Raw genomic sequence first — 11,418 nt, forward strand, 5'->3', positions numbered from 1 at the left:
ATCACCGGTATCTATCTACGAGACTATCTAAAAGGTTTTTTTTTCTGGCATTGTCAACCGCCAACCCGTTGTCACAGGGACACAAATTGTTCGCCGTACTGTGAAGGACTCGCGGCCGCTCCACCCACATCCACCGCTCCCACCTACCCAGACAAGCGCCTTGCTTGACACGATAAACAATCAGGGCGGTACTACGCCCTCCCCCACTGGCAAACGGCCGACCGGCCTCCCCAAAGTAAGTAGCAGCACATCCATTCATCATCCTGTTTCGGCCACCCATGGATGGCTAAAGCCCTCTGGTGGATGGTCTGGGGCTTCATTCCGCGTCAAGTCTTTGCGTCGTTGACACGCCATCCGTCAAATTCGTATCTGTAATTCGTCGTGCCCCCCGCATCTTCCATTTCTGGCCATTATCCCGTTGTCCCACCACGTCCACCCTCCCCTTCATCGAGATGTGCCATCGCCTTTTGTGAGCGCGAAGGTAATCACCCGACCACTCTCATATCACAGCGACCTTCTTGTCAACCCGAGACTTTCTCGACTCAGCAAGACATGTGACACCGGCATTCGGTCTCCAGCATGATCATAGTAGCCAATTGCTCTCATTTGGTTCATAATATAGTCTCGTTATGATTCTGTCAAGCTTCATCCAGTCAGGACGCAAGATCAAAGCCCGAACTTGGTCTTCAAAGCTCCCTTCTCCTCGGCTGGCATCTGGCTGATAAATTGGTCGAACTGAGGAATCATCTGTCTGTACACGTTGACAATCTACAAATCAAGTCAGTACAATGAGTCTTATAGATGTGCGTATGCTGGCAGCTTACATTCTGGAATAGCTCGTGCAGCTCCTTGTTAATGTCACTTGGTGGTCGGGTGTTGTACCGTGCGATGCACATAAAGTAGGAAAGCAGACTCTTCTCCATGGCCTGCGGGTTCTGTGCAACAATCATGGTGAACCCCTTGAGGGCACTGGCTTTCTCGTCGGTGCAGTCTAGCTCGACCATAGCACTCAGGAACTCGTCCGCAAATGTTTGGAGTTGGGGTGCCAAAGCCTCCGCGTTCTGCAGACCTAGCCTTCCTAGAGCAATGGCGGCGTTCTCGTTCACACTGATTGGGATTGTTGGGTTCGCCATGATCTGCACCAGGCGCTCCATGAGGTCAGACACGAACGGCGCCATGCCCTTACCGTGTTGGATGGCGATCTCACCGGCACTCCAGCAAGCATTGTTGATAACGCTGAAGTAGCCATCGATCTCCTCATCAACAATGTTGTCGAAGTCGAGCTGGCGTAATAGGATGGGGAATATTGACGGTAGGTGGGCTTGGAGTTGAGGGTAGACGTATTTGGCGCAGTCGCCAAGGAGGGCGTATGCTGACTGGCGAACTTCATCTGCAGGATCACCCATGCAGAGGTTTAGTAGTTCAAAGAACGCTGGCTGCGCATCCTTGACCAACTGTTGCGCCTTGTCGTCCTCAAGGCATTGGATGATGGCACTGAGAAGGTCAAGACTCGTAACCAAGAAGTCCTTGTCTGGCTGGTCAAAGTTGTTGTTGGTCTTTGCTGCCATTGTCTGTTCGAGATTCTGGTGGATGATAGTCACACAGCGTCTGAAAATGGGATGCGCGTAGGGAGCGAACTCATCTCTCATAGCCATAGCGACATATGAGAAGCACTCGAGGAGTGGGAAAATCTCTCGCGACTCGTCCGCCACCTTCTGCCATCGGTCAATCAGCGCAGGCATTAGCTGACCAGCATGCTGGGGCAGTGCCAAGACAGGACCGACGTTCTCAGCGAGCGTTTGTACGCAGTCGTAGAGAATGTACATATTCTTGTCCTTGTATTTGGCAAAGCACCGGATGTATTGCTGGATGATTGGTCCCGTGTATGGCTCTAGGACTTTGCCGGCCTTTTCCTCCAGATTGGCCATAGCAGAGGCACCGGCCTCTTGCACCTTCTTGTTTGGGTCAAGCATCTTGTGCAGTATGCCTTCCATCATGGGCACAAAATAGGACTGGATTTGAGCAGGGTCCTTGAGGTTAGCAGCCCACGACGAGTAACGACCAAGCGTCCAACATGTGATTTGCCTGACAACAGGTTCTTGGTCATTCAGAAGTGAGATAAGGTATGTCACCAGGTCTGGCAGATGGGGCGTGACGACTGTGATGCACCCCTCCGCAACCGCTCCGAGGGCGAGAACTGCGGCCTCGCGGCGCGGCCATTCTTCATGCTTCAAGTGTGTCGTCAGATACGGGAGGATGCATTCGAAAACCGGGTCTCTGAAGTCGCGGGCAAACACGTCCAGGGCGGCTGCGGAGCACTTGCGCAGTGTCCACCTCTCGTCGGGATTCTCATCGCCGTCCTCGTCGAGGTCGTCAATCTCGCCCTCCTCGAGGTCATCGTCCATGCTGGCGAGCTTCTGATACGCATTGCCGTTTTCCGCCTGATCGGCGGATTGCTGGGCGCCGGCCTTGCGTGCTGACTTGCCCTGCGCAAATTGGGGCTTGATATCCTCAGCACGGTCCTCCTCATCCTCGTCATCTGATGCGCCGCCCAACAAAGCGATGTCTTCACCACTGTAGACCATGGATTCCAAAAGTACAGGGATGATCTTCTGGATGTAAGGGCCCAAAGCCTGCCACAGATTTTCGTGTTCGCCGACTGCAAGCCAGAATTCGGCAGCTTCACAGGCTAGCTCTTCCTCGTCGCTCTTCTGCTGCGTGATAATATAGTCCACCAATCCACTGATATGAGGTACAAGCTTGTCGGGCCTAGTATCGACCAGCTGCACGAAGCAACGGCAGACTTGGCGGCGCACATCCTCGCTGGAGTCATTGGCCAGCACAAACAAGTGCTGAAGAAGGTCATCTATGCAGTTGAGCATAGCCTGTGACTTGCGCGGCGTGAAAACGTTGATAGCAGTGAGCGCCTGAGCGCGCACTTTCGGCAAAGGGCTTTTGGTTGCCTCGATAAACTTTGGCAACAGGTAATTGAGCGGCCGCTGGCCGTTCTGTTCGCGCTGCAGCATTTTCGCATTGTCTTCACAGATCTTGGCCATCGCAGCCATGGCGCCCTCCTGGCCTTCGGGAGAAACCTGACCAGACTCATTCCCGATCAACTTCAGCAGCTCGGGCAGGAATTCGGGCCAGCCGTAGATGCCAACTCGGTTGATGAGTTCCGTGGCGATGTTTCCAGCATAGCTACGGATCTGCGGGGCTTTGTCCTGGATGCCCATGGGGACAGCCATCTTGATCAGGCTCAACGAGGACTCCTCGATCTGCTTGAAGTGGAGCTTGACATTGTTCTTCAGCATTACCGCCGCAGCGGAGCGGACGAGGCTGTAGTCTTCGGGACTGAAGTTGAGGCCCGGAGGCAGCTGGGAGCTCGAGAAGATGTAGGCGAGGTAGTTGTTGAAGTCGGGGGAGTTCCTAGCTTGTGACAGCATCTGAGGACTCGGTCAGCAAGGCTGCTCTTCTCTCTCGGATTCGCGCCAACCCAGGCTCGACTAGGAAGAAACAGGCGACTTACAAGCTCAGCCTTCTTTTGAGCATTCTTGTCGAAGCCGCTGAGGGAGTCCTTGAGGTAAACGGCCAGAGTCTGAAGAGACTCTGGGGAAGGTTGCCACGCCATGGTGAAGGCGGTGTTCAGCGGGCACCTCCTCCAGGACAGCTAGCTGGTGGTAGTCGGCTAGATAGTGAGGAACGCAGGCTCTCTCGTCTTTTTGTCGGTGGTGGGAAGGGCTGTCGAGGGTGCTGGGTTGGTAGAGGAAAGGGCAAGCGACTGGAACGGGGTGGGCTGTCGCTAGGAGCGCATCAAGTCTGCCGTGGAGGAATGGTAGCGGTAGTGGGAGTGGGAGTGGTGGTGGTTGCGGTGGTGGGGTAAGGTTTGTCTTGTTAGTGGATCACGGGTCTGAGGGACCACCTGCAGCTTCTTGCGGCACCAGAAGGCACAGCCTGTTCATTCAAGTTCATTCAAGAGAGACAGCTGGGTCACAGCACCCAAGTATATGGGAAGAAGGTAAACTAACAACAAAAAATACAATTAGGAGCAGCTGACAACCTTTGCATCTAGTTCATCAGATGGGAATGGCTGTGCAGATAAATTTGCATAGGTCGGAATCGTTCGCTTTGTATCTTTCTACTCTGAGCTTGGAGATGCTTGTGGGTTTGGCATGGGTGCATGGAGACTGCCAGGATCTTAGGTACATACAGTACAGTACAGAGTTCTTGCTGGCCCACGGTACCTCGTTCCCTCCAGGGTTTGGTTCCAGTCAGCATCCAAGTTTAGAAGGGGCCCGGTGGCCTCTGGTTAGCGGATGACAGACCTGCCGGCCCTGAATGGAGTTCACGGTCGGCAAAGTCCCTGTGCTACTAATTTTTCTTCTTCTTTTCTCTACTCGCGACATGCTGCAAACTTTGGAACCTTGCAATCTTTTGGAATGGACTTATTGTTGGAGGGCAAAGAATTCTAAGTGGGTCGATTTGGCCCAGCCTTATCGATAAGACAAGCAGACACACAGAACTGATCCTATCCCTCCCTCCCCCTCTTCCTGTCCTGTGGTCCTGTGGTTGCGTGTCTGTATGCGGTGTGGGTGTGCGTGCGTTGCAAGCGGCAATTCAAACCTTACCAGCCCTTCTCTCTCTCGCCTTTCGCCTCTTCTCCTTCGCTTAGAGAGCTGTCCCGCTTCCCTCACGTTTCGCTGTCTAATCTTGTCTTGTCTTGTCTTGGGGGCTCCGCAGGGTTTGATGCCCACGTCCAGACATCCCGCTCCGACCAGAAGATGGCCCGGCCAGCCCCTTCAAGCCCCTGGGCCCCATTCCAGCCCATAGTCAATCCCAGAGGAGTGGTTGTTACAGAGTGACGTCTGTCTGTACAGCCAGTGAATTGCTTATCAGCACCACCTGCAAGTCTATTCCTCCCTGCCTCAGACCTGGGCGACTTTGGCAGAGCGATCGCTGCGGATCGGAATACACTCGAATCCAGCCGTCCTCCACCGGCCTGACGTAGCATTTCAACGGCCATGCACCGTCCTCCTGTGAGCAGCGGCACGGCACTCTGTTCCCTGGTTTGCCGGGCTTCTTCTGTTGAGAACCAGCTGTCGTGTGGTCGCACGGAGGGGACGTCGTGGACAGGGTTCACGAGCCCAGCAGCCATAAGGTCGTGCCACCTGTGTGTGACCTAGCAATCGTAGCCCGCATGTACTGAAGCCCAGCAGCAAGCGGGCTGTTGCTGCTCTGCAGAATCCGGGCGGAAACTGCCCCTGGTCTGCCTCTTTCTCGAGGTTCCCACTCTTTCACTGCCGACCATCGACGCTTGCTCGTGGTCGTTCCGGCCGCCTGCAAATCGAATTGGGGGTCATGCCGGCGATTGAGCGGCGATAGGGCCGGGACTCATCCTGACGGCCGAATCCACTGGTCTAGTTACCCGTGTTCCTGTCGCCCGTGGCCTGGGGCTGAGGAGACCGGTCAGCAGTGCGGCTCGGCTGAGACAGGCCGGCCACCTGAACAATGTCACCCACCGCGTTGCTGTGCACTCCAGCGGTGGTTCTCCTTCTGTTTACTTTTGTTTCCTTCTTCCTCTTCATTCAGCCGACCAGCCTTCAGCGTAGTTTCGCAACGCATTGGAGAACATGGGGCTAGACGGAAGGAAATAGGTCGGCAGCCAACCGTCCAACGCACGTGAACGAATGCACTCTGTGCTGCTTCTCATAGCAGTTATCAAGCTCCATATCGGATGCAGGACTGCTGCTTGTGTGAATTCACCGCCGGGCCTGCACGTGGATGTCAGACGCTGAAATCCTGGCCCGTGAAGCGGTCTCCCGCTCAGTACCCTGTTATTCAACTGCGTATTCCAATGTAGAACGCCCACAGGGATCTCACCGGTCAGTACATGACCTGAGCCACTTCGTCTTCACAACTTGCTGCAGATAACATCGTATGCCGTGTGGGATAGAGGATTATAGCACCCCATGCAAATAAGGTCGCACATGTGCTCATATGTTTCCTTAGCTAGCTCATTTTCTAGCACGACACATTAAAGCAAAATTGTCAAAGGTAGGCTCGATCCATCGAAAGGAATCTCCATAAAGTAAAGTCTCGGCCACTCGCATTTGACGTGAGTTTGACGTGATAAACTGCAGATCCGAAGCCTGCGTACGGTCGATCATTTTCAACACAGATGCGTGCCTCAGACATGTAGCCGCACAAAGGTCCTCTTAGAAAAGGCAAAGAGTGTACTCTTGTATGCCCAGGCAAACAGCTTCATTTCCATACTAGCGTAGGCTCGTAGGAGGCCTGCGATAGAGCTTTGTCCATTGTACCGGGAAGACTTTGCACGTCTGATGCTCTGTTCCCCCTTGTAGTGAGATCTGGGTCCACAGGTCTCATCTGTGCCACCCGGCCAGGTGCGTTGGCTCTCCATCGACAAGCGGGAAGTGTCACTGTGGCAGGTGTCTGGGTCGAGCTTGCCGAATGAAGGTAGCACAAGCCGGCTCTGGCTCCACTTTCCTGCCAGATCTACGATGTAGTCCTCGTCAGCGATAGAACGTTTTGGTCTATTTCCTGCCAAGCCGTATCGCCTCCTTCCTACCAGTGTACACGCTGGTAGTGGACGCTGTGGTGTCTGGATGGCTCGAAGTTGGGCAGGCTGGCAGGGAAATGGCTCATGAGCTGCTGACAGACATGGCAGACACGCCGGTGGTGATGCCGAGTACGTCCTGAAGCTTCACGGTGACCACCTCCACGACTCTCCTGAACGCCTCCATTTCCTCCTCGACCGTCCCGCCCAGGCCGGTGCTAGAAAAGCTCATCGAGTTCGCGACATAGACGGGCAGCTGGGCCTTTTTTGCGATCAGCCTCGCCAACCGCGTGGTGAAGTCCTCTGATGACCCAGCTGTATACAGCGGGGTCGAGAGTGGCTGGCCCGGGTTGAGCTTCTAACGAACGATCTCAAATCAGCACTGTCTTCGGTGGCCTGATTGTACAGCAAAAGGAACCGACTCACATCAGGCAGGGCATAGACAAAGGAGCCCATAGGAGGTGGTGTCCCAAGCTCGTCTGCCGCTGCGGTGGTCAGGAAGATCATGATGGACTTGGCCTGGATGATCAAGCGGACATAGACCCGGGCCTCAAGGGACCGAGGCAAGGGAAATGAAAGCTGGAAGGTCTCCGTCGCCATCGTCAATGCCGCTTCGGTTTGGGGGATTGGTTGGCTTGCAGGTGATGAGAAAGCAAGACCACACGGCAGATCGCAAAAACCTGACAGCCTCGAATCTCGAGGCTTGATATGCCGAAAGCCACCCTGCTAGTCAATAAGGTTGCGTGAGGTGTACAGCAGCCAAGGCGATGATCTCGGCACAATTCTTCTTGGCTGGGTCAAGGTTTAAGATCGGAGTCGAGATGCAGGTTGGAAGCTGCAGTATTCTCTCCTCCCTGCCTACCTAGGTGTGTTGGTAGCTTCTGGGTGAGCTCTTGGGCCTGCAAGCTACCCCTGGTCCATAGGGGCTCTCAGTGGACGTAGCCCGCTTTCCCCAGCTCTCCGTCCCCTAGTGTTCAAGCAAGCCAGCTGGGCTTGAGCTGCAAGATGCCGATGCATGCGCACCTGGGGCACTAGGGAAATCGTCACTGATGGAAAACAACAAGCAGATTAGAAAGACCACAACAACGCGAACATGTCTACTTCTGTGCTGACGTAGACCCTCTCACTTTTCTCTTCTCTTCTTCGCCCTTCTTCCCCTGGGTGTCCTCCTTGTCTTACATTCTCGATTGCCCCTCTCCTTCAAAATGCATCTCATCAGCAGACACCCGAGTGCACCGTGACCGACCAGGCCTGCATTCTTTCTGTCGCCGGTTTCGCTGTCGGAGCTACTTTACCACAGCTAAGCACCTTGAGCACGACCCAGACTCGGGCTTGAGAAGACTTCGACCACGACTCGCCCATTGCAGCACCAATAGACTTTACAACCTCACCACATGGTTGTGAGCACGCTAGAGACAGGCACCATGGTCGACTCAGCGCCTTCAGAGGAGCGTGACTGGCAAGGTCTGGAGGAAACGGTCTCTGATGAGGAGGAGGCAAGAGTCATCTTCTGCGCCCTTGACTCTTTTCTGTGAGTGCCCCTCACTGTCACCCATTTGGTATTGAGCTTCTTTTCGCTTGGCCCACCACACAATCTGCAGTTTTTCTATGTAGAGAACTGACATTGGCTTGTACCGAATCCAAATTGTATCGCAACTGTCTTTTGTCATGTGCGCAGGTGTTCCTCTGTCTGTCTGAAAGTCTTACTGTATTTATTTTCGACTTTTTCTGCGGTATCTTGATTTGCTTCTCAACCCAACAAATTTGCAAGCTCACACTCTCCCAGACAATATGGCAGGGTGGCTCACTTCAACTGCACACACCTGCGTCGCCAGTCATTCTACGCGCTCCCAGAGGCTCACTGGAAAATGTTGGCTGCTCCGCCCTTCAACTACCTTGAGACCCTTGACAAGGTCGACGAGGCTATCGACTCCAACGCCGAGCTTGCCAGGGGCATTGTCAAGCACGGCCTGAAGAGCTTAGCCGTGAAGGAAACGTCGTCAGAGGGCGATTTCCCCACCATGCCAGAGGAATGGGTCGGGGTCGCAAAATACGGAGACATTGACAAGTCCAGAAGCACCATCCGTCAATTCTACCGCGACTGGTCTGCAGAGGGAGCAGAGGAGAGAGAGGCCTGCTATGGCCCTGTCAAGCGAGCCCTGGCTGCCGAGCGAAGGAGGCACCCCGAGATCCAACACCTGAATGTCCTCGTCCCTGGGGCTGGTCTTGGCCGGCTAGTCCTCGATCTGTGCCTGGAAGGCTGCGAGACCGAAGGCAACGAGATCTCTTACCATCAGCTGCTGGCATCTTCCTATATACTAAACAATTGTCGCGAAGCGGGACAGCACAAGATATTCCCCTGGATCCACACCTTCTCCAATCATCTTACCAGAGACCGTCATCTCACGAGTTACAAGATCCCAGACATTCACCCTGCGACTGTTCTCGCGAACACGGAAGGCGTAGGTGCGATGTCTATGTGCGCGTCAGATTTCCTCTGTCTGTATGGTGACGACGACCATAGTGCCCAATACGACGCCGTGGCCACCGTCTTCTTCCTCGACACAGCACCAAACCTGATACGTTACCTCAATACCATCTTCCACTGCCTCAAGCCTGGCGGTATCCTGGTCAATATCGGCCCTCTTCTCTGGCACTTCGAGGATAGAGCCCCAGGTAACCACGGTCACGATGATGATGGTGACGGAGAGCACGACCCCAACAACTCGACAGGCATAGCGGACCCTGGCAACTTCGAGCTGTCTGACGACGAGGTGAGGGCGCTGGTTGAGAAGGTTGGCTTCAGCGTCGAGTCCTGGGAGACAAATATCCGGGCTCCCTACATCCAGGACCCCAAGTCAATGCTACAGACCGTCTACCACGCGTCCTCCTGGGTGGCCCGCAAGCCAGCTGCTTAGAGTGCTGAGGGTGAGCCACTGTCACTGCGGCTTTTCCTTCGGATGAAGAAGACTACAAGGCCCAACGGGTCTCTCATGGCCTATAGAGGTCTTTGAAATGGAACTCACTACAAAACTCGTCAAAATTATCCCATACAAGGCGTTGGACGACGCGAAGAGAAATGAGGGAAGTCCTCGTGACAGTCACTACTATGAATGAACACCGCGGGATGTTATCGATATCAAGCTTGTTCAAATACTTGTGATGTCTCATGGGTGGAAGGGAATGGAAGGCAGTACAACTGGAATAATAAACGTCAAGCTCTCTTGGTCAATGGCAGATGGTGAGCTGGGGCTGCAGATGGGTTTCTGACTGGGACCTTTAGTGCTTGTCGCAGGGGGAGTGACAGACTTGCTTGTACTCGACGAGTCTTGCAGAAGACTGCCGCAATCTGTATTTGAAAGGTCTGGCTGAGAAGGACTTACTACCTAGGCAGTCTTTACAAGATGCGCATTTGTGTGGCTCCTGATAGAAGGCTCGATATGCACGATAGACATCATAGAGAGACCTTACAGATGCATTGTATCTGACGTCTGATATAGAGCAGGAATAAGACTATCACCTGAGAGAGCACAATTTGCATTTATCTTCAAACACCTCAAGTACACTAATCTTCTACAGTTTCGCCTCGCCCGGTGCCATGAGCTCACCACGCTGCCACAAGGCCCCTCCATCGATTTCAATGGCATCACCGTTGACATGGCTCCCCGCCCTCGAGCACAAATATACTATCGCGCCCGCAATATCCTCAGGCCGCCCCAGTCTCTTCATCGGGTTTCCAGCCGCGAGCTTCTCCACACCGCCGGACAGCTCCAGCAGGCCGTTGGACATCTTGGTGGGGAAGAAGCCCGGGCAGATGCTGTTGACGGTGATGTGGCGCGGGCCGAGCTCGAGCGCGAGGTTGCGGCCGAGGTGCAGCACGGCGGCCTTGGAGGCGCTGTAGCCGTAGGTGCCCTGGCGGCCGAGGGTGCCGACGCCGAGGCCGGCGACGGACGAGGTGATGACGACGCGCGAGGGGTCGTCGACGGTCGCGCGCTTCTGCAGCAGCGGCGCCAGCAGGCGCACCGTGTTGAAGACGGCCCGCACGTTGAGGTCCATGACCTTCGCGAAGGCGCTGTCCGGGTGCGTGTCGAAGGCCTCGCCCCACGTCGCGCCCGCGTTCGCCAGCAGGATGTCCACGTGCTCCGTGTGCGCCGCCACGCCGTCCGCCAGCTTCTGCACGCCCTCGACCGTGCTGCTGTCCGCCGGCACGGAGATCGCCTGCGCCCCCGGGGACAGGTTGGGCAGCTTGTTCAGCGCGGCGACGGCCTCATCGCAGGCCTTGGCCTTGCGGGAGCTGATGAAGACTTTGGACGCGCCTGCCTGGAGGAGGCTGAATAACAGGTGTCAGTAAGTTTGGATCTCTTCTTGTCCGGTTTGTATCATCCACTGAATGGTGTAAGGTGTCTCATTCTATCAAAACTTACGCAGAGGCTGCTGTCAGCCCTAGGCCTCGGGAGCCGCCGGTAACGACGGCAACTTTTCCCTTGACGCTGAAGAGCGAGGGGAAGTCCTGGATATTGACGTCCGCCATTTTGGATGAAGTGAGTGGAGGTCTGGCGCGGTAAAGATCACTGCTTCTGGATATCTCCTGTGGCTCGTGTCAGTCGAGACTCAGTGACATGCAGGACCTAGACTCACTGTATCGAGGACGCAATTACGTCTAGTGACCAAGCTCCAGGTCTTGAAATAGTCCTGTAGGTGCTGACAGGGATTTGCGAAGAACCAGAAACGGAACAGGTAATATGTCTCACATCAACAGTCACGTAAAATGCTAAGAATGCTTTTAATTGATGTGAAGTGAAGTAAGTAGATAGATATTCCCCGGACCGGCACTGACGCTTTGC

The 11,418-nt window shown here is 54.7% G+C and overlaps 4 protein-coding genes across 4 annotated transcripts; 1 reads left to right on the forward strand and 3 right to left on the reverse strand.

The window, feature by feature from the left end:
* Nucleotides 1-666: 666 nt before the first annotated feature.
* On the reverse strand, nt 667-3,628 carry J7T55_001976 (importin beta-2; the record flags this gene model as incomplete). The annotated part of the gene is made up of 3 exons (XM_053142894.1): nt 667-768; nt 825-3,443; nt 3,527-3,628. The coding sequence occupies 3 exons, from the start codon at nt 3,626-3,628 to the stop codon at nt 667-669; spliced, it is 2,823 nt and encodes a 940-aa protein (XP_052994428.1).
* A 3,031-nt stretch (nt 3,629-6,659) lies between these two features.
* J7T55_001977 (uncharacterized protein) lies at nt 6,660-7,174 on the reverse strand (the record flags this gene model as incomplete). The annotated part of the gene is made up of 2 exons (XM_053142895.1): nt 6,660-6,932; nt 7,001-7,174. 2 exons carry the CDS (start codon nt 7,172-7,174, stop codon nt 6,660-6,662), a joined length of 447 nt encoding a protein of 148 aa, XP_052994429.1.
* An 824-nt stretch (nt 7,175-7,998) lies between these two features.
* Nucleotides 7,999-9,492, forward strand: J7T55_001978 (uncharacterized protein; the record flags this gene model as incomplete). Its single annotated transcript, XM_053142896.1, has 2 exons — nt 7,999-8,105; nt 8,373-9,492. 2 exons carry the CDS (start codon nt 7,999-8,001, stop codon nt 9,490-9,492), a joined length of 1,227 nt encoding a protein of 408 aa, XP_052994430.1.
* A 655-nt stretch (nt 9,493-10,147) lies between these two features.
* On the reverse strand, nt 10,148-11,105 carry J7T55_001979 (uncharacterized protein; the record flags this gene model as incomplete). The annotated part of the gene is made up of 2 exons (XM_053142897.1): nt 10,148-10,904; nt 10,999-11,105. The coding sequence occupies 2 exons, from the start codon at nt 11,103-11,105 to the stop codon at nt 10,148-10,150; spliced, it is 864 nt and encodes a 287-aa protein (XP_052994431.1).
* Nucleotides 11,106-11,418: the final 313 nt, after the last annotated feature.

Source organism: Diaporthe amygdali, assembly GCF_026229845.1.
Source record: "Diaporthe amygdali strain CAA958 chromosome Unknown NODE_12_length_1037015_cov_66_201586, whole genome shotgun sequence".
Taxonomy (NCBI): domain Eukaryota; kingdom Fungi; phylum Ascomycota; class Sordariomycetes; order Diaporthales; family Diaporthaceae; genus Diaporthe; species Diaporthe amygdali.